Source organism: Ochlerotatus camptorhynchus, unplaced genomic scaffold (assembly GCF_037179485.1).
Source record: "Ochlerotatus camptorhynchus isolate MF236.1 unplaced genomic scaffold, CSIRO-AGI_Acam_v1.1 ptg000086l, whole genome shotgun sequence".
Taxonomy (NCBI): Eukaryota; Metazoa; Arthropoda; class Insecta; order Diptera; family Culicidae; genus Ochlerotatus; species Ochlerotatus camptorhynchus.
Window position 1 is genome coordinate 966766 of NW_027040576.1, and position 22588 is coordinate 989353.

A 22588-nucleotide genomic window follows, 5' to 3' on the forward strand; every position below is an offset into this window, starting at 1 on the left:
TCTCTGATCCTCACGGCTCACCGAGTCATATGATAACAAAAGGCTACCAGCTGAAACATGGACACAGCTGGTGGTGGTGTAGCCTGGGCAATTTTGGTAGTCCGGTTGCCAAGAGGTGCGACACCAAGAATGGCAGGCCCAAACAAGCCGCCCTGGAAAAAATATTAAGTTGCAAATACCGAAGAAAGAAATACGAATCGGAACAATCGGCAGATACCTACGCGAGGAAATAAGGACTGCGATTGGAAACTCGGTACATGGAACTGAAAATCGCTCGGTTTCCCGGGCTGCGATAGGTTAATCTATGACAAACTTCAACCACGTAACTTCGAAGTCGTAGCACTGCAGGAACTTTGCTGGACGAGACAAAAGCGGTCATCGAGCCGCTACTTTCTACCAGAGCTGTGGCACCACCAATGAGCTGGGAAACGGCTTTGTAGTGCTGGGTAAGATGCGCCAACGCGCCACGGATGTGCATGCTGAGGATTAAGGGCCGTTTCTTCAACTACAGCATCACCAACGTGCACTGTCCACACGAAGGGAGACCCGACGACAAGAAAGAATCGTTTATGCGCAGCTGGAGCAGGAATACGACGGCTGTTCGCAACGAGACGTCAAAATCGTCATCGGCGACATGAACGCTCAGGTAGGACACGGGAGGCAATGTACAGACCGGCAATCGGGCCAAACAGCCTGCATGCCGTATCGAACGACAACGGCCAACGATGCGTGAACTTTGCAGCCTCCCGTGGTATGGTAGCCCGAAATACCTTTTTCCCCGCAAGGATAAGCCACCTGACCAACACACAGAAAACCAAATTGATCACGTTCTAATCGACGGTAAATTCTTCTCCGACATTATCAACTTCCGCACGTACCGCAGTGCGAACATAGATTCGGACCACTAAGGAAGAGAATGGCAGGGAATCGTGGCTGCTTTGGACTCCAGAGGACGCCCCACGAAGTTGCCTATCTACAAGACGCTGATTAGACCGGTGGTCCTCTACGGCGACGAGACCTGGACTATGCTCGTGGAGGTTTTCGGTGTTTTCGAACGGAAGGTGTTGCGTGCCATCTACGGTGGAGTGCAGATGGATGACGGAACGTGGAGGAGGCGAATGAACCACGAATTGCACCAGCTGCTTCGAGAACCATTCGTCGTCCACACTGCAGAAATTGGGCGACTACGGTGGGCAGGGCATGTAAGAATGCCGAACGACGACCCACTAAAAATGGTTCTCGAAAGCGACCCAACAGGAACAAGAAGAAGAGGCGCGCAGCAGGATCGACCTTCGCAAATTACGAGGCTGGCGACGTGTGGCCATAGACCGAGTAGAGTGAAGACGACTTCTTCGGACAGCAGATGACTAAACTTATTTTATTTTATTAGACTTTATTTTTCGCTACACCTTTATCTCAGACATTATGATCAGAAGTGACATTTTTGTGCTACAATTTATTAAAAAATGACAGACAGAATTTTGAAAAAAGAAAATTATAAGATCCAAAATGGCCGATTTTTTGCAAAAATGGGAATGATTGCACATAACACATAATTTTGCTAAGTTTTATGCAAATAGGACGGTGAAAGATGAGTTTTTCCGATTCATAATTTGACGTGGAACTGCTCATTGCATAACATGTTAAAAAAAGGCGTGGTGCATCAGAGTAACCATGGGTGGGAAATAGTTAAAAGATGAGCGATATTTGTAGTGCAATGAAACGCTTAATCGATCCAGTGCTGATATTTGTCATTGTAATTTACAGACTTTCGCGTGATATTGACAAAATTGTTAATCACATAGTCACCGATACACTTGATCCTAAAAAAAAAAAACTGTCATAATCTCATTATTTTGTTCGTCAATGACAGAGAATCACCTGGAAACAAAAAGTGTAATTTTGTGCATTCTGAGTCACATTATTGTTATCCAAGCGGTTCAGAACGTAAATGCTTCTGCACTTTAAAGGCTCTATGTAATTGTTCTGCTCAAGTAATTTAATTTCGTTTCAAATTTAACTAATAAAAAAAATCTGCACATTTTCGTCACTGACTGCATTGTCACTGACAATTGACATGGTTTGCCTTGACGATGACTGTTAGTTTAAATGAGTGACCAAAGCAGTATTTTGAATATCGCCGTGTATTGTCGAGATTTTGCAGCACTGAATCAGAAATCATGTTTGAATCTTTATGAGTAGGTCATTCTATGTTAATGCTTTCGATGTTGTCATTTTCTTAGACACTGTCCATAAATGACGTAGTATTTTTAGGAAGCAACAGGGTGTGCCAAAGTTGTGACAAGCCATGTATTAAGTGCAGCCAAATACGCAACGATGGGAGAGGGGGTCTAAAATTGATCACAAATATTCAATAATAGGAGGGGGTCTAAAATTGATCAGAAATATACTACGTCATTTATGAATGATCCCCTTACTGATATTTCATTTCATTTTGCGTGACAAATGCCTGCAATAGATCATAATTTCTGAGTGTTGAAATTTCTCAAAAAATGGTTTTAGTCTAAAATCTAGGTTAACATGATTTCATATTGTTAGTTCGGATGGCAGGGCGTCCATTCAAATCCCATTTATAAATTTACGTTTTTTTCCCGGTTATGATAAACTTCAATGAAACTTAAGGTCAACTTCAATGAAATAATACATCCGTCATGTAACCGATTTAATCTCACGGGGTCATAAATGACCGCTGCCCATATAATTTCTTCAGCAGAGTTGCTCTACAATACGTCTACTTTGCAGAAAAATATGAGATGGGATTTTCATTAACACGCTTGATGACCTAGCTCTCCAAAATCCCATGGAATAATGCATTCCTGCAAATAATGAGTCTAATAATGCCTCCGTATTTTGAAAAAAAAAGCTATATTAATACAACAGACCTAAGCAGGAGAAACGGAGTATTAAAAGTTCTTCAAATCATCCTAGAGCTAGGTCTTGAAGTTGTCCAAGCTAAACAAAGTATTATGCGCAGTCTTCATCGAATTTTTGAACCCGTAGAATTTAGTCAAGCTATATAACATTTTTTGGGACACAAGGATCCCAAGTAGCATTGCAAGCTTTATCAAGGTTTTATAGCATTCTTCAAGTCCAAATCATGGTCTACAATACTATGATAAAACCAAGATTGTTACTTGGGATGTGTTAATAAAATATTTATGACCATTATGCACATTATGCACATTATCCTGAAGATATTTTACAGGATGATCGAAATCTTGATCCAAAATACACATTGAATTTTTTATTAGCCATTTGAACTTCGCAGAGCCTTATAACATCATTTCAGATGTGTGACTGTGGTAAAAAATTACAGTTGAAATTACAAAGCATTTTGAGTTCTCAAAAATGCCTGGAGTTCAGATCTTAATGTTTTACGGACAACAAGGTATTCTACGATGTCCCGACTAATCTTGTGAACCTGGTTTGCACAAAGTGCAGATATCAATGCTTTAATTAGATTAATCTCATGCAATTTTTATAGTTTTGATTGTGTTCGGCCTCGGGCACTTGCATGCCAATTAAAGATGAACTAGCCTATGGCTAAACATCTCTTAAATAAAGATAAAAAAAAAACTTGCATGCCAAGCATGGAGTTCGATATCGGTCATTTTTTATTGGCATGAAGCTGCTTCTCTATCTTCAACTAGCGGATCTGCCTCGCTAAAGCTTGAAACTGGAACTACTTCGCTCGGAAAACTCGGAACTCACACTTCTCCTCCAATGACAGCCAAAGAAAATTCTAAAAATTAACTCTGCGAGCTATCGTGGCTGGATAAACGGCAAAATCCAAAAGACGTTCACCCCGTGCGCGACTAGATTGCGAGTGTGAGATTATTGTTTTTATCGTTTTGAGGACTTTTATTAATTTACCACAGCGAAAGTCATAATTTGAACGTTGTAAACAGATGTGTAATAAAGTTAATGTAATGGTGCATGTGATATAAAATTAATTGATGAGCATGCATGATCTTTTCCGGCGAGATTTGAATTTTCCTGCATTTTTTCCCGGCAATTCCAAATTCCCGTTTTTTCAGGTTTCCCCGGATGATCCCTGCTAAATATTCCAAATTGAAAAGATTGAAATATGTTGATGCCCAACATAAAAAAAAGTTATCACGAAAATGTCAATGCCATGCAAACGATATGTTTTATCTAATCTAACATGCAGAAAGTTTACGAAGTTTCAGGACTTTTGAAGGTAGTATGGGCACTTTATTATACATTTTATATGATTTAAGAGTAGCGTACAACGGTTGTCTTGGTTATGTCTCTCTTTCCTCACGTAGATCTCTCATTGATACCATTCAAAGTACAATGCGTACATTAAGCACCTCAAACAATGGAAATAATAGAAATTCCTTCCGAAAGACACATTCTTTTTAGACACCTAAATCTCAAGTTGCCGCCAAGAGTCGAAATAGACATTAGCTTACATTGCAACACCATGAAATTCACCGGCCGCAAATTTGCGCCAACTTTCCCAAATAAACCTAAACTAACTATAATAATAATATTAATTTACAACCGTACAGAACACCGAATACAGTACGTGCTACATCGCCGGATCGACCTGAATACCAGCTGTTTCCTCCCTGTGTTTCTTGTTCTGTGGCAGCAACGCGATTCGAACGCACCCCGGTCGACTGTTGCCAACAGGTTTTCGGTCTGCGTATAGACTTAGAAGACCCAAGATTGCATTCACCGTGTTAAGTGACGTCTATGACCACGACAACGACGATGACACTCGCATCGCCTTGCACTCATAATATGGTCTTCTTGGCCGTTTTCTTCCTTTCGGCATGGTAATTTAATTTTAGCTTTTCTGTATCCTACCTAAAACGCACATCCAATGTTGGCACGTTAAACAACCAAAAAGAAGTTGACACCACTCTTGCCCGGGGATTTGCTGCAAGTTCAATGCACTTTTGCAACCACGTGATATTTCAGCAGATCATTGCGAGTTGCGTTGCACAAAAGGTCTACTAAATAGATGCGTGGGTCATCGCGTCGTGGCGATGTTACCTATAGATGGGAGATAAGTCGTCTATTTTTGGTCGTATAAATCAGAGTGCATTATCCCTATTTGCTGGGAAATTGCAGTGACATGGGGGACGGACATGGTATTTGGCACTGTCCACAGCTGTCTTGCTATTATTAATAGGACGTCACTTACAGGTTCGGAAAGCGGATCTTGGGCTAATTAGACAACCCGAAAGGCAATCTAGCAAGCAAATTGAAGGTGCTAAGTAATTTTCTGTGAGTGCAGAAAACAGGCATCGGTTTACACCGATTTGCGTATACAGAGCAAGAGCACACTAAATCCTTCACCAAGGTGTCAATTGCGTTCCCAGCAACCCATCAGAGTAGTACTGATGCTGCTGCAGCGTTTCATCTGTGAGAAAACCATTAATTACGCGCTGTGTACTACCGTGTTGTGCGGAAAACAAATCGTTTCGCTATTTTTAGGCAACAACAAACACTCACACACGTCATCGGTCGGTCGGTCCGTCGTCCCTGCTATAGATCCAAAACACCTCACACAACACTCAGCAGCAGGTTCTCTCCAATAAGTTGATGCAACGTAAAATTTGCTCCTATTTTAGAAAATAGAAGTGATGTAAATTCGCGCGTGAATGCTCTCCATCACTCAGCATCAAGGCAATAACCCTTTACCCTCATGGCTGAAATATCCCGGGGGGGGGGGGGTGTAATTATGCGTTTTTGGTTTATTTTTCTTATAACACATAGAAGCCGCCAGAGACTTACGGACAAGTGGTTCTGTTCTTGATCAGAAAGAGATCATCTAAGATATGGAGCACTGGACACAGCTGGAAATTAGTTACGCCATGCGATCAATTGCGCTGATTATTTAAACATTTTAATTAAACGTTATTTTACGCTTTGGCGTAAATATCAGCTCTGCTGCCAACAATATTTGGCTGTTACAAAAAACTGAAAATCCAACTGGAATAAAATGAGAACTATTTATCTAACTGCATACGATCGGCTTGCATGGATCGTTAGCCCGTAGCTCTAGACTGACAGCTGCCCACGATTTAGTGGAGGCGCGTGGTGTTTACTATAGAGACGTACTGTTCGGTTTGTGCATACGTAAACTGTAGTTACATTTATGATGGATTTCCCTTCACATTTGCGATAATGAGCAGTTGTAGTCTCGTTGCTGAATGTATCAAACTATTTTCATTTTCAAAAAGTCCTCCAACTCCAAGAATGCTAATGAGCATCGACGAGAAAGTGCTCCAGCAGGAATTAACCCTTTCGTTTCCGGAAACTTTTTCGTTGTTTTGAGATGCAAAAATGTATTTTTGAAAAAAGTGCTTGAACAAATGTTTATCAAAAACCATCAAATCCATCAACATTTTTTTTTTTGTTTAAAACCAATAGTATGGTAATTGTTTTTACAATCACTACTCAGTTGAATCCTCAGGAATACATATGAACGAGAATAATGCATACTCGGAGAAGCTTAAATAAGTATGTACTAAATATGAGACGGACCGAAAAGTTGTGAATCATCTTTGCTACAATGGGAACAAGAGAGTTAACATACGGATCATTGTAAAACAAACCACCCCAGCTTGATTATGGCCACCATCTTCATCGATACATTCAGTCGGGGTTTCAGCCAACATTCACCACCAGATGGAGAGCAGTCTCCGTTTGGCGTGGGACTGGTTGTATACGATTTCAATTAAATTTTCTTAAAAAGTTGCCTATATTATCGATTATGCAGGTAGCTTAACCACGAAACTGCGCCTGTCCTAGACTGAACGTTAGTGATACAGAGAGATTAAAAAATTTGAAATTTGCAACTAGAAAATATCCTCGGAGTGGAGTGGAAATCGAATCCGGCTCCTTCTACTGTGGTTTGTCTGTACTAAAACAAAACTAACGCTTCAAATTGTCATATGATGATGACATGGCCCATGTTCTAGCAATGTTTCAAGGATATTTTTAATTTACAAATGTCTGGAAAAGTAAATTGCGTGAATTTTAAGTAAAAATCATGAACTTTTTTGGTGTGAACCACTCATGTGGGATGGGATATTTCGATGTCAGAGATGTTTTACCACAAAATCCTCACCCTACGGATCTTCAGCACATAGTCATATTAATAATGGTTTGTTAATGCAGTCAACCCTCCCTTACTCGATATTCTGTATCTCGATATTTTCCCTAACTCGATGATTATCTAAGTATCTTCAATTTTAAAAGCATTTCTCCCTCCCCAACTCGATATTTCTTCAACTCATTACCTCCCTTTTCGATGGGCTTTAATTAATTTCCCCATGTTTTTAACTCCTTAATTCGATGTAATGTGCTATAACTGTAACTCTCAAACCCCCAACGTCTGATACTGAAAAATGATAAAACTATCATAACTTCGTCATTTCCGGAGTGATTTGAGATTTGGGCGTAATTGTATTTGTAAACAAACACATCAATCGCCGATTTATCGCGAATAAAAGATCAATTTTGAAAACTAATAACACTATGAGGTAGAGGTATGATTCCTCTATCATTTGGTATAGTTTGTTTATAAGATCGAGCTTTTATTCACGAGAAATCGGCGATTGACCTGTTTGTTTACAAATACAATTACGCCCAAATCTCAAATCACTCCGGATTTGTGAACAGATTTTTTTATCTATCCAACTAAAAAAAGGCAAACTATTTCATGAGCCTATGTTGAAAACATAATTTTATTCTGAAAATATTTTAATTTGAAATAGGGTAGTTTTTCTACGTTGGAGGTTGAGAATTAATTGTGATCTACTAAACAGATTTCAGGATAAAATCATATGCGAAGAAATTAGATAATAATATTCAACATGCCCATTTTTTTAATAAAAAACATTGAGTATAACCTCAAATTTCATATGAATATCGCAGCTAAATAGATATAAATATGAGAAAATTTAATTAGTTGAGCTGGTAAGCGTGACTGCTTTCTCACCAAGTGGGCTCCCTCCAAGTCGAGGTCGTTGGTATTTTAGAGTGAAAAATCTCTGGTCACGTCATCGGAAGGGAAGTACAGCCGTTGGTCCCGGCCCTTGTGTTCATGGGTTCAATAGGTTACACACACAGGTCACTCGATTGTGGAACAGAGACCGACGCTATTACTTACTTACTTAAGGGTCCTGTGCACCACCAGCGGTGCAAAGGGCCAACGTGAAAGACTTCCATCCTGGGCGGCTGCTCGCTTTTGCCTTGACCTGGGCCCAGGTCAGATTTCTATCGACTTGCTTAATTTCCTTATTGAGGCTCCGCCGCCATGAGCCCCTGGGTCTGCCTCTGCTGCGATGTACTGCTGGATTCCAATCCAGCGCTTGCTTGCAGATTTCGTTTCCGCCCCGTCGAAGTGTGTGGCCGACCCACCTCCACTTTCGCTCTCGGCTTCTGATTACATCGACGATGAAGCTCGGCATTCGAGATCCAGTTGTGAGGCCACCAGGCACGAATTATATACCGCAGGCATCGGTTGATGAAGACCTGCAGCTTTTGATTGTTCTCCGCTGATACACACCACGTCTCGCTGGCGTATAACAACACAGATTTCACGTTCGAGTTGAAAATTCGGATTTTGGTGCGTTGACTTATCTGGTTGGATCTCCATACGTTTCGTAAACTCGCAAAGGCAGTCCTAGCCTTCTTGATTCGTGCACCTATGTCGCTCTTGGTCCCGCCGTCCGACGCTATTTGGCTGCCAAGATATTGGAAACTTTCGACCTTCTCCACTGCTTGCCCCGCTACCGTAAAGTTGGAAGGGTTGCCCGTGTTGATATCCAACGATTTGGTCTTGTTGACGTTGATGGTGAGACCCGCCGCAGAGGAGCGTTCGGCTAGGTCATTGAGCTTACTCTGCATATCAGAGCGCCGTTGTGCTAGTAGAGCAACATCATCAGCCAAATCGAAGTCGTTGAGATGCTCCATGGTGATAGGCTGCCAAAGCAGCCCACGGTTCGGTACACGGTCAATTGCACCTACCATGATCTCGTCGATTACGATGAGAAACAGTAGCGGTGATAGTATACATCCTTGTCTCACACCAGCGACTACCCGGATAGGGTCGGACAAGGCTCCGTTATGCAGAACTCTGCACGTGAAAGCCTCATACTGCGCTTCGATGAGGTTGACGATTTTATCCGGGACTCCCTTGCGTCTCAGGGCGCCCCACAGATTCTCGTGATTGAGACGGTCGAAAGCTTTTTCATAGTCAATGAATACCAAATAAAGGGACTCTTGGAATTCATTGACCTGCTCCAGGATGATGCGGAGCGTGACAATATGGTCCACACAAGATTTTCCGGCACGGAATCCTGCCTGCTGCCGTCGGAGAGTCGCGTCGATCTTCTCCTATATCCGATTCAGGATAACTTTGCACAGAACTTTGAGAACAATACACAGTAACCGACGCTATTAGGTGATGTAAAATGCTCGGTGGTCTAGTAGCAACCGGTATTGCATACTAATCAGAAGATCGTGGGTTCAATTCCAGGGTCATTTTCATCATTGAAGTCCAAGCTGTTTCTCTTAAAAATGTAATATTGCTCCTATTTCATCAGTTTTTGACCGATTTGATGAGACACCTTCAAATCGGTCAGGAGCTGCTTCTAATTTATGATTTTGCAAAGGTTGGACCAAATTTTTGCTTTACTTTAAAATATAAAAAAACGGTGAGATCAAAACCACTTTGGTTGGACTAGGCTTAGGGTTCTTTACTTTGGGATCTAAAAAGCAAGTTTAAACATGCAATGTATATATCTACGAAATGGGCTCGACTATTGCTTTCCGATTGTTTAATTGTCAGTCAGGGATTGATCGCTCTTTGGAGCATCATTCATTACTTTTTAATATAGAAAACTAACGTTAAGTCCAATTATATGTTCAGTTAATCCATCTTAAAATAGATAGATTAATGCTAATCTTCTCCTCTTAGAAATATCGCACCGTTGAGCCACGCACTGGAAGATTCACTAGGGTGCACACTCGGGTGCACACTCGGGTGCACCTTCAGTGCAAACACAGAGTGTGGCTCAACGGAGCGGAAATTTTGAAGATTATTCGGGAGAATAATAGCAATTATTAATGTTTTAAGAAGGATTAAGGGGGTATTCCCAATATTTTGCCTTTTTTCGGCCTGTTTTTCAATTATTTTTTTTTTCAAGGAAAATGAATAGTAATGCGCCTAACTCTTTGGGATTCTTGTGTATTGAACATTAAAGTTTCAAATAAATTTTTTCGACATAAAAAAAGACATTATTGACGTCGCAAAATGGTGGCAAACAGACCCCTGTTCGCCGCAAACGCCTGGACGGGCGAAGACTTTTCTCTGGAACGGCTTCATCTGAAACAGATTTCGTGATGAATTAATAATCTGCATAAGATTCTCTGGAGCTTCTCCCGTTGGCAGCAAAAAATCTTGCAAATTAACAAAATGGCGGCCATATGAAAAAACAGGCGATTTTTAGCCCGCTTTTTTGCAGCTTTAAGGTGCTTTAAACAATGTTAAATGTTAATATTTTTGGCTGAAAGTGGGAGAAGCTCCAAAGAATTTAATAAGGAACAAAATGCGCAAAGATTTAAGTCAATATCTCTTATAGTTTCTGAGAAAAATCTTCGCCCGATAAAAAAAATGTGGTTTCGAGAAAAACGCGTTTAAAGTTTTGACTTTAGTTAAAACCATTTTGGGGGTTCTTACCATTAGTCAGCTATGCCTGGACACCGAATTCGCTGATCGGAAAACGGCTTGGGGGGATGAAAGTATATAGTCTAAAGTACAAAAAAACGTGAAAAAAAAAGTTTGATTTTTTGAAAAAAAAAGATCGGGAATACCCCCTTAATTGAACATTCACTTGGACTTAACGATAGCTTTCCATATTCAAAAGTAATGAACGATGCTTCAAAGTGCGATTTATCCCTGAAACGACGTCAGACGAGTGAAGCCCGGAATCAGATGTCCGACGTAATGATGGAACTCAAAATGGGGACTTCCGGTTTCCGAGTAAAATTTAAGCTGAGGTGATTCAGTAAAAGGGAAGGCATTAGTTTTATCAGTTGTTTCTATACCAGCAGCATCAGTTGGATAACCCGGTGTGAATCATGCGATCGTGTGTGCATTCGATAGCAACTTTTGTTTCGGTGCCCTTTATGCATGCTGAACAACGAACTCCGTCCCGTAACAAAAATCAGCAAGCCGCGTTTTAAGTTTGCATCATACCAATGCTTCTTATGTGATGATACAAACAATTTTACCGTCGTTCCAAATTCTTTCAGCACAAAGTTGTTGAGTTTATCCAGCATTATGAAAATATAGGTAATTAGCTACCATTTGCATTGAAACATTGTTTTGACAAAAACGACTACGGGACCGACAAGCGAAGAGCAGCAGTGCAGAGCTCTGTTACTTTTGTCGTTGGCATTGAAAGCAAAATTTTGATGAATGAGCGTTTAAGCTTCCATTTCCCCAATGGGAGCACGAGGTTCACATATGTCAATTTTGTAGAGAAAAAAAAAGAGCAGAATGCGAATCCCGTTCAGATGGAAGCAACTTACAGGATTGCGGAGAAGAAAGCACTTTTCATAAAGCACAAGTCAGACAAATAAATGCTACATGCATTGACGTATAACTCTGATGATTTAATTTTAAATTAGGCATTAGGCGATTACGACTATACGAACTTCCACTGGAAGTTTCCGACCGCAATCTAGCGTTGATTCGTCAGAATCTTGAAAACATGTTATTGTGCTGCAGAATCATACAAATTTATCTACCTTATTAATAGATGCCTATTGATTTTTGTCATGTCCAGCGCACGTATCAGTTGGCCACAAATCAAAAAATCTTAAATGGATAAATACAACGCTTTTTTGTATTTTTAGTAACACCATATCGTAGCCAACACTCAATTACCATTATGGACGTGACTAAAGCTTTTCTAAACCCACTCAAAGCGGTGCCGGTGGTGTAGTGTTAAGCGTGATTGCCTAAGTCTTGAACATTTCTTTTTTAGACCGGAATTTTGAAATGTTTTGTATGACTGAATTACCTATTATAATTGGACTGACATTATTTACAGGTATTCTTAGGGTGTTTCACCTATCAATAATTCCACAATTTTCTCAGAAATCAAGTCAAAATGTATCCAAAATAAACTTAACAGGTAACGCGTTGAGCATTTTCTTTTAAAAACAGTTGAAAGTCACATCTCTAAATTTTGCTTCCAATTCTTTATCATTTTAACAAGGACTCGTTTAGATTTATCTTCATAATTCTCTTTATTTTTTTCCTTAGAATATTTCTCATAATTCCTCTAGTATACCCTTCAGAACAATTAGGGAATTCATCGCTGAATAGCCTTGACATTCTGCTCAGAAGTTACTTGAAATCCTCATCAAACTTCTCCTCTATTTCATAGAAGCTCTCCTAAGAAATCCCTTAGTATTCTTGCAAAATTCACTTGAAATGTTCCCCAAAATTGCCTTAGAACGCTCCCAGAGATTCATTGAAATTCTCACAAAAAATCCAGAAATTGATTGAAATTCTCATGAGAGTTTCGTTGGAATCTTCCTGGTAGGTAATTCCTTTGCATTCCTCTGAATTTGAATTCTCCTTAGAATTCCTTTGGCAGTATGCCCAGATTTACATTTTTTTAATTTGTCAATCCTTATTACAATTCTCTTGGATTTTTTATTACAATTCCATCGGAAACTCCTGCATAGCATTTGTGCAACCTCTAAGCTTTTATCAATCTTTGGCATTTTTTTAACAGTCTCATATTTTGGGGTTATGCATCAAACTAGAGAGGGTGGCCTATTGGATTACATATACTTGTTTCAAAATGAAGCACCCTAGTGGGCAACGACCTTCGAATTATCCCCAATCAGAACTCCCTTGTAATTTACTCAAAGCTACTACTCTTCTATGCATTCCTCCAGCAAACACCCCTCGGGATGATGCAAAACAAATGAAATTGTTTTAAAAATTCCTTTGAAACTAACCTCAGATTCAAATTTCCTTGGAATTTTTATCTCAATTCTCTTGGAATTCAAATCGAAATTCCTTTGGAGTTATTGTCAAAAATTCATCGAAATTTTGCCCAGGATTCCTTTGAAAGTGCCATTGAATTTTTCATCAGAATTAAATTTTAATAATTTCACTCAGAAAATAAATTCTCCTCAAAATTTTAGTTGGAAACTTCTTTAAAAATCTACTGGACTTTTCCTTAAAATCCCTATGAAAAACCTCCTCCAAAATAACATTTAATTTTACTCATACCTACCTCCATAAAATTCACCTGACGTTCTTCTCACAATGCCTATGTTAATCTTCTCAGAATTGAGGTTACCCAGTTTGGCATAAAGCCGTTTGGCATAAAGGACATTTGGCTTAAAATAATGGCAACGTTAATTTTTAAATGCGGTTTAATAACCTTGAAAAATACTCTTTTCCTGCGTAGCTACGTCCTGCCCGTGTAATTTTAAGCCAGAGGAGCGAAGCGACTGACGAGCGTCTAGAATAAGCTTCTAAAGAAAAAGCTTCTTAAGAAGATTTTAAAAGAAGCTTGTTAAGACGATTCTAAAAGAAGCTTCTAAATGAAGCTCAATCTAGACGTTTGCACGTCGGCCCGTTCCACTGACTTAACAAAACGTACAGGACAGTAAATCTGAATAGCTAGGGGAAATGGCTCTAATGTTGGCCTATCGATCTAAGATTGGGCCCATCGCTAAAAATTAGCTACTTATCAATTTTATATAAATGTACGCATCATTGGGACGGTACTAATGGATATTTTTGGTCGCTATTGAAAACTAAGTCGATTCCTGAATTTATGAATGGGCCTAAATTAGGGGCATTTAGACCCCTAATAATATTCCTTAGCTGCCATTAGACATTCAGTCAGGTATCAAATAAAAAATTATAAATTTTCTTTCATTGGTTGCGCGATATAGAATGCGCAGTTAATAAATTAGTATTTTGCGCATTCTCAAATTCGAGTGAACTGACCTTAATTTTGGGTAGGTAGGATTCAAATCAGTTCTACGACTTGCAACAATTTCGCAGATGTTGTTTAACATTAATAGTTTTTCAATTGTGTTTCAATAGCTGCTCAATAGCATGCTCATGTAGAAAGAGAATATTGAGCGCACTGAGAAGCTAAACGATCCTGTATTGACAATCATGAGATGGGGCGAAAAGTTATGAATGTCCTGTGCTGTGAGAAAGAGTGGTTTAAAAGTTAGGTACAGCACTGTCATCAGAACAACAAGCTGAAGAATGTCTGTCAATGTACATAGGTTTTTTTGAAAATGTGTATGATCGACTGTCAACGCAGGGGGAGTATGATCGACTGTCAACGCAGGGGGATAATTTGATCCCCGATTCTATTATCTATTGCGGGTCCGTGAGCACACTTTTCATTTTCAAAGACCAATACCTAGATGTTTCCTAAACAACAAAATCATTGCTTTCAACAAAAATTAAAATGATTGAAAACAAAAAGCCACTTACCTCTTTCTCTTCACCGTCGACAGGAGAATCTTGTCGCTCAGGATCAATATCCTGCAAGGAAAGTTAACGATCATGAGCCAAAAGGACCTCTCCCCAAAAGCAAACATTACACACCTCCATATCGACGTGCACCACACCGGTGGAGCGTCGCTTAGGACGCCTCCGTCTCTGGATAACCGCCTGCGTCGCTTGGGCATTACTGCGGTTCTCGTTTTCCTTGTCATTCTCCTTGTTCTCCTCACCACTAGCCTTCAATGGTCTGTTGCGCAGGTGTAAGCTGGCATCGTTTTGACTGCTTACTGCTGCTGCTGCCGCCGCCGCTGCTACTGCTGCTGCCGAGGAACTCAGCTCAGGAGCTGACGTTGGACGAGATGATGCTGTGTTGGGTGGGAATGAAAATTACCAATTCAGGCGAGTCGAATCCAATAGCCAGGAAGGTTAGTACTTACTGAATAGATTGCTACTGTCGCCGTTCTGCCTTCGTTGGGCCAACGAGGACATTGAAATACTATTAAGTTCATTTTGCTGCTGCTGCTGCTGTCGACTATTCGAGGAATCCAGGGCAGTGACGGTACTGCTTGCGGCATTGGTGGCAGGTGTACTGGTCGGCGCGGTAGCGTCTTCCAGTTTGAACTATTTTTCAAATAAAAAATGAATGAATTCGATTAGTTTGGATGGTTAAAAAACAGGCCAGAAATATTGCTGTATGAACTAAATTGAATCACTCATATTAGACATGTTTTTTCCCATAAAATTCCTTTCCATAGTCTTATATTTCCTGGAAGCAGCGACAAATTTCAACAATAAGAGCGCACCTAAAGCCATGCACATTTTCGGCAGCTCTCAAACAACCTACCTTAGATCCGGCGTCCACTTTCAACCGCCACGAAGGCCTCCGTTCGGCCATGGTCGAAGATTGATGATGATGATGATGTTGATGCAGTGGCGACGAAGGTGCACTCGTGTCCTTCCGCAGTGAGACTGCACCTTCGACGGCCGCAGCCGGAGTCGTATTCGAGGAGGTGGACTCACTTTTCGTTGTCGCCGTCGCGGTGGCGGTCGATGGCACTTTTGAGCAAACGAAGTTCTCCTTATCACTTTCGGCATATTTGTTAGCCTCCTGCCGTAGTTTCTCCGCTAGTGTAAGCGAGTTGGCATTATCGATATCGAACAGGGATCGTTTGCTGGTGCCGAAGGAACTCGGCGTCCGGATGGTGGCCGCTACAGAGGCAGACGACGCGGGCGTCGTACTAATCGATGATGAATCTCCCTCTGCTATCGTTGACTTCGTCGTCGTCGTTGTCGTCGTTTTCGTTAACTCGTCCGAATCAGTCTTCTTGTAAATATTATTGTTACTACTGTTAGGATTGTTGTTGTTCGTGGTGCTGCTGCTAGTGGTGGAGGTGATGATTGCACTAGGCACGCTGAAGGTCGCTGTCACCGAAGGGACGCTTTCCTTGCTCTTATCTTTGGCGATCGTTGTTGTGGCTTCACTGCCGCTGCTACTGCTACTGCTGGTAGTCGTCGTGATACTGCTACTAAGCCTCGGGGTGGTGATCGTGTAGGACACACTGATCTTGCCAATATCGTCATCGACCGTACCTGTATCAACACCTCCCCCTCCCCCGCCGCCGTCTCCTCGATGGGACTTGACCGTGGCGGTCGTTGAAATGCTGGAGGGAGGTGCGCTAATAGTGAAACTAGCGGATACTTGCTGATCAACGGAACTGCTGGTGCTGGTGCTACTGGACGGTAGAGCCGATGAAGGAACTTTGCTGCTTACCTCGGAACTGGCATCCACCGATGGTACGCGATCGTTGACGAGAATGGAGGTGGATGAAGCGGTACTGCTTGGGGTGGTTGTGGTTGTTGTTGTAGTGGATGAACTTGCGGATGGGTCGCTCTGTTGATTCGAGTGGACAAGGATTTGTACATGTAAGCAGGATGTAGGCAGCAGTGAGTAGTAATAAGGTTCAGTGAAGGATGATCTTTTTTTTGTGTGCGTAGTCTGTATTGTCAATGGGCAATGACGCAGATGGAGAACTTCTTTGTCCTTTACTATGAGATGGATTAATAACTTCAAATGTAGGTCAAGGTCATTCGGGCGGTGCGCGAGAACACAGTTTGCTACATACTATCTTGTAGTCTACCGTTGTTGGCGAGATCAAATCATTCTGGAAAATGTAATCTCAATCTCATACAATGACCTGGCAGACGAGAATTTGGAGCAGCGCCAAATTATCAAGCACAATACTTATCGCCATGCTAAATACATACCGTAGATGTATGTAAGTACGGTGTAGCCGGCTTAAGGTATAGAAACGGATTTTTCGGAAGTTGAAAATGCCAAACGATTCAAGCGACAAGCGTTCTTTAATTTCAGAATAAAAGTGTTTGAATCAAGTTTGATTGGGCCAGTTTTTGAGATCCTGGAAGGTTGAGTCTTTGGTAAATATATTAGAAACGAAACAACTAATCCAAAATATATTCAAAAAGGATTTATTATTCAATTGTCTTAGCACATGGATTATCGACCGGCGCATGGAACCACCTATCTCTCAATTTGTTGAAAACACACGTATTCTTTCCGGCATATTGAGAATTCACAAATTCAACTTTGTAGCGCTGAAGGAGGTTTATTGGAAGAGAGTTCGTGGGGCAATACCAGGCGGGATTCATGGGTGCCCGCACTACTACGGACCCCATTTTCGCGATTCGGCAGAAATGCCGCGAAAACAACGTGCCCACACATCATTTGTTCATCGATTTCAAATCCGCATACGACACAATCAATCGAGATCAGCTATGGCAGATTATGCACGAGTACGGATTTCCGGATGAACTGACGCGATTGGTCAAGGCGACAATGGATCGAGTGATGTGCGTTGTTCGAGTATCGGGGACACCCTCGAGTCCCTTTGAATATCGAAGGGGGTTACGGCAAGGTGATGGACTTTCGTGTCTGCTATTTAACATCGCGTTAGGAGGTGTGATCAAAAGAGCTGGGATAGACACGAGCGGCACGATCTTCATGAAGTCCATCCAGCTTCTTGGCTTCGCCGATGAGATCGTTAGCATGGCACGGAACTATGAGACGATGGCGGAAACATACATCAGACTGAAGGCTGAAGCTAGACGGATTGGACTTGCCATCAACGCATCGAAGAAGAAATATATGAGGATCTAGGGAAGACAATGTTAACCTACTACCCCGAGTTCATATTGAAGGTGACGAAATTGAGGTGGTCGACGAGTTCGTGTATTTGGGCTCACTGGTGACCGCCGAAAATGATACCAGCAGAGAAATTCAAAGACGCATTATGGCAGGGAATCGTAGCTACTTTGGGCTCAGGAGGACGCCCGGTCGAATAAAATTCGCCGACGCACGAAGTTGACTATCTCCAAGACGCTGATTAGACCGGTGGTCCTCTACAGCCACGAGACCTGGATTATGCTCGTGGAGGTTTTCGGTGTTTTCGAACGGAAGGTGTTGCGTAGCACCTACGGTGGAATGCAGATGGATGACGGAACGTGGAGGAGGCGAATGAACCACGAATTGCACCAGCTGCTGGGAGAACCATTCATCGTCCATATTGCGAAAATTGGGCGACTACGATGGGCTAGGCACGTCGTACGAATGCCGCACGACGACCCAGTGAAAATGGTTCTCAAAAGCGACCTAACAGGAACAATAAGAGGCGCGCAGCGTGCAAGGAGGATCGACCAATTAGAAAGTGACCTGCGGACCCTTAGCCGACAACGAGGCTGGCGATGTGTGGCCATGGATCGAGTAGAGTGGAGACGACTTATTCGGACAGCAGAGGACAACAAGGCCTTAGCCTGATTGGCAAGGTAAGGTAAGAAATCCAACAAGGCTCCCAGGGTCGATCACATATCAACAGAGATGCTCAAAGATACGCACAATTGTAATATCTGAGACAACGCGAGTGAAGGTCCCAAAGAAAGGAGATCTGACTTTGTGCGACAATTGACGAGGTATCTTTTGTTACTGTTTATTATCTCAAAGTTCAGTTTCCAAGATATTCTGAATCAGATACAGGAGAAGACCGACGTGACTCGCCGGTGGTAACAGGTAGGATTCCGTGTCTTGTGTGAAGCTTATTGTCATTCTGGAGCAGATCAACGAATTCCAAGAGTCCTTGTGTTTGGTATTCATTGAATTGTGTACCGAACCGTGGGCCGCTTTAGCAACCTATCACGATGGAGCATCTCAACGGCTTTGACAAATATTTGACAGATTATGTTGCTCTCTATAAGCACAACGGCTGTTTCATATGAAGAGCTCAACGACCTAGCCAAACGCTCTTCTGCGGCGGGTCCAACCATCAACTCAACTATATCAAATCGTGGAATGTCAACAAGAACAACTCTTTCGTCTTAACGGTAGCAGGGTAAGAAGCGGAGAATGTCGAAAGTTCCCAATATCTTGGCAGCCACATAGGGTCATACGGCGCATATCAGTGGAGACCACACAAAAGCTGAAGATCTTCATCAACCGTTACCCGCGGTTTTTAATTCATGCCTGGGTGGCCCCACCGCTGGATCTGAAATTCAAGAACGTAAGCGGAGGTAGATCGGCCACACACTACGCAGGAGTGGAACCCTGCAGAGGTAGACCCAGGGGCTCATGGCGGAGCAGCATCAACAAAGAAATCAAGCAAGACGATGGGAATTTGACCAGGGCTCAAGCCAAAGCAGAAGCAAGCAACCGCCCGGGATGGAAGTCTTTCACGTTGACCCTTTGCACCACTGTAGGTGCTCAGGATTCTTCAGTAAGTCAATTATTTTGTTATTTAATTTTAGTAGGTAGGCCTAATTTTGTATGAGTGTTAGTAAATTAATGTTCCAGCCAAGAATCGTAAGGGTCTGCTACGTTTGAGATAAGGACGTTTGGCATAATCGCTATGATTCGTCATATTTGTGAAACTAATAGTTAATTTACAATCTGTGATTATTTATTTTTAAATGGTTGCTCGTACTTTCCATGGTTCCATGGTATTTAAGACTTTGGAAGACTGCTCGAATTTTCCGAAAAGGAAATATTTTCCCTAAAACTACAATTGTATGCGAAAGAACTAGCAGAAATGAAAAGGAATAGTAATGTTTGGTTGCAAATTAGGGAGCATCCATTAAGCACGTCACGCTCTAAGGGGGAAAGGGGATACAAATGTGCGACAATCAATGCATTAGGTATAGAAAAAACGTGACGAAAGGGACGAGGGGGAGGGGGTTGATTTTTCCTGAATTCCCCTGATCCCTTAATTTTGCCGTTATGCTAAACGGCCTTATGCCAAATGTACCAGACCCAGCGAAACATCGTTGACAACAGACTGCGGCCCAGCGGAAACCTTCGCCATGTATTTACAGCCATTCAGCACGGACCAAGTTCCCTTCAGTTTCATCACGGCCGCATCAAAACAACAGGGTGGCATCTGTGGTCTATCACATGTTTTGTGTTCCTTACCCTAACGGCCGCAATCGTTGAAGGCTCAACGAGCATTCTCTCTACTCGGCTGCTTGCAGCTGTTGAAGCAATTTTGATAACGGCTCTACGATAGGATAGTTGGTTTGTTGCCGAACATTCTGTGTTTGCTTCTCTCTCCAGAAAAAAAGGAAACGGTTACGGAACCTGTCCAGAATCTGCAGTATGACTGGAGCCACTGATTGCTGGCTGACATGTGAAATTCTCTGATTTATCGGGAATCAGGGTATCCAGATTTTTCGTATATTTTCATCCACGAAATCAGGGTATCCAGATTTTTCGCATATATTCCTCCAGTAAACAAGCTGAGAAGTTTTGAACATAGCACCTAGATCCTATTTTGGCAAATTAGATTTGATTTTTCATGCCGACACGGATGTTTTTTTACTTTATTGATATGGGACAAGAAACCACAAACTTCATTGGATGGCATTTTAATTGGCATTTATTCTCCATCTGCGTTCATTGATTACAATACTAAACTTATAGGTGTGCTGTAGTAACTGTAGTGTTATAATGATGCTTTATACTTATCTATTTTTTTTTCAATAATAGAAGAAACTCAAAAGAAACGAAAACGAACATCACAACGCATTTCAGCCCTTTTTTTTTAGCTCAAGCAAGGGTGTTACTTCGTCAGCCACTTGTATGGGTAAAATTGCATTAGTTCTTATTTATCGTATGAATATTTACAAATTCCAATAGCCCCTGATCAACAGAGGTTTGAGTAAATCACAAACGGACGGATATTTTTTGCCGGGAAAATGAGTCTGCCAACAAAATACTTACCCTTACTTGAGACAAATGTATCGTGGTATGCAGTAGGGCATATTGCAAAATTCCAACGTAAAATAACAAAATATCAAACTCAGGACGAGGGGGAAATCGAAAAACAAGAAAGAAAATCCTTTCACCAAACCAAAAAAAAAAAACAAAATAATACAAAAATTCAAATAATGAACGGCCCTTGGACGGAGGACCTCCGCCGTCGGTTACTTACATCACTGTTGGTGGAGTTTTTCTTCTTGACCAGCTGCTCGGCGCTCTTGATTTCGTCCAGGGTAACGCCCTGGGTCGAGCGTCGCGTCTCGCGGACCCGCTTAGCGTGCGCTTTCCGCTGAGTTTCACTCTCTTCGTCGCGCGTTGGTGGCACGAAGGATCTGTTGGAATAAACGATAGGAAAAGAGGGAACGAATTGCCCGAATTAGATACCGGGTTGAAGAGAACATGGCAAGGTCAGTTACAGCACACTACATTCAGAGCATTCGGGTTTTTTTTTTGTTCGCACACTCCTGGAAGGTCTCTAACTAAATGGAGGTAAAAAGCGATCGAGCTTCAGCTCGTTTACATTCTAATGGTGGTGGGAATGATGGAGGACAATTTTTCGTTAGCGCGATAATCGTAGTGTTAGTACGGTGGGATGTTTCTTGTAGATACGAGTTTGAATCAACAAAAATCATTAGAACCACATGCTTCTCGCTTTGCCCAGCTGGTGAGCCGAGCTCTGTGACGGCAACATAACAGTGTTAGGCTACGAACGTGTAGGATCAAAACGACCGATCCTAAAACTGCTCAAGCGCAGTGAACAGTTATTTAAAATCAAACATCGACAGTATCAGAGTTAAATTAACAACAACTTCACACGGACGAGTCTAGATGGTAGGAGATAACCCAAACGCATCGAGATCATCAAGAAGAAAGCACAACCAAAGTAACAAACTGATAATTACTTGAAAAAGTTTTTGAAAATATTTCCCGGTGAAAGCTTATTCGTTGAGGTCACTGTCGGTGACGGTTGTTGCGATGTTGCATTGCTGTTGGTGATGTTGTTGTTGTTGTGGTTGTGATGGTTGATGTTGGAAGCAGCATGATTGTTGTTGGAGGCAGAGGACGCATAGACAGCAGTTACGCTCTTAACTGTTGCGGGTGCTTCCGCCGGCGACGGTTCTTTTTCTGCGGAGCCGGACTGTGAGGCTGCTGGCTGTGCTGTTTCTGATGGCGCTTTCGCTTCCGGCTGTTGCGTTTCCTGTGGATGCTGTTGTTGCAGTCTCTTCTCGTTGAGTGACGAGAGAAATTTATTGCGCTCATTATTAATCTTCGTCTTTTGGGCTTGTTCAATATATTTTCGATTGAGTTCGAACAGGCTATGATTTTTGTTGACCGCATTGCTGCTGGTATCGTTATTGTTGTCGTTGTTGTTGTTGTTGTTGGAGGTGACAGTGACTTCGACCGGTATGGAAGGACTATTGGACGTGTGACTGATGTTGTTGTTGTTGTTGACAGGTGTGATGCTGAAGTATGTTGGTTGTTGCACATGATGATGGTTGCGACGAAGGACAAGTATGAATTTATGAATCGCACATTCACACAGTTTTACATGGTAAATATAATCGCCGACGATGGCGAAGACAATGGATTCATTGGCAAATAACAGAAGAAATAGTATATAGTTGCTTGTAGTTTGCATTGGTAATTCAACGAAAATCGAAACGGAAATTATAATCTAACGTTGACTCGGTTTAGATTTG

General features: G+C 41.8%; 1 protein-coding gene across 10 annotated transcripts in view; it reads right to left on the minus strand.

Annotated features, from left to right (window-relative positions):
* Mbs (Myosin binding subunit) overlaps window positions 1-22588 on the minus strand; it is a 175794-nt gene that overhangs the window by 42132 nt on the left and 111074 nt on the right. For 8 of the 10 annotated variants that reach the window (XM_065218435.1, XM_065218441.1, XM_065218438.1 and 5 more), the window contains 6 exons: window positions 21791-22351; window positions 21061-21220; window positions 15414-16460; window positions 15007-15190; window positions 14672-14934; window positions 14558-14608 (listed from right to left, as the gene is read on the minus strand). In XM_065218435.1, the coding sequence (XP_065074507.1) occupies window positions 14558-14608; window positions 14672-14934; window positions 15007-15190; window positions 15414-16460; window positions 21061-21220; window positions 21791-22351 (2266 nt within the window). The remainder of the gene's footprint in view (window positions 1-14557; window positions 14609-14671; window positions 14935-15006; window positions 15191-15413; window positions 16461-21060; window positions 21221-21790; window positions 22352-22588) is intronic. The other 2 variants (XM_065218442.1, XM_065218443.1) reach the window with 2 other exon arrangements.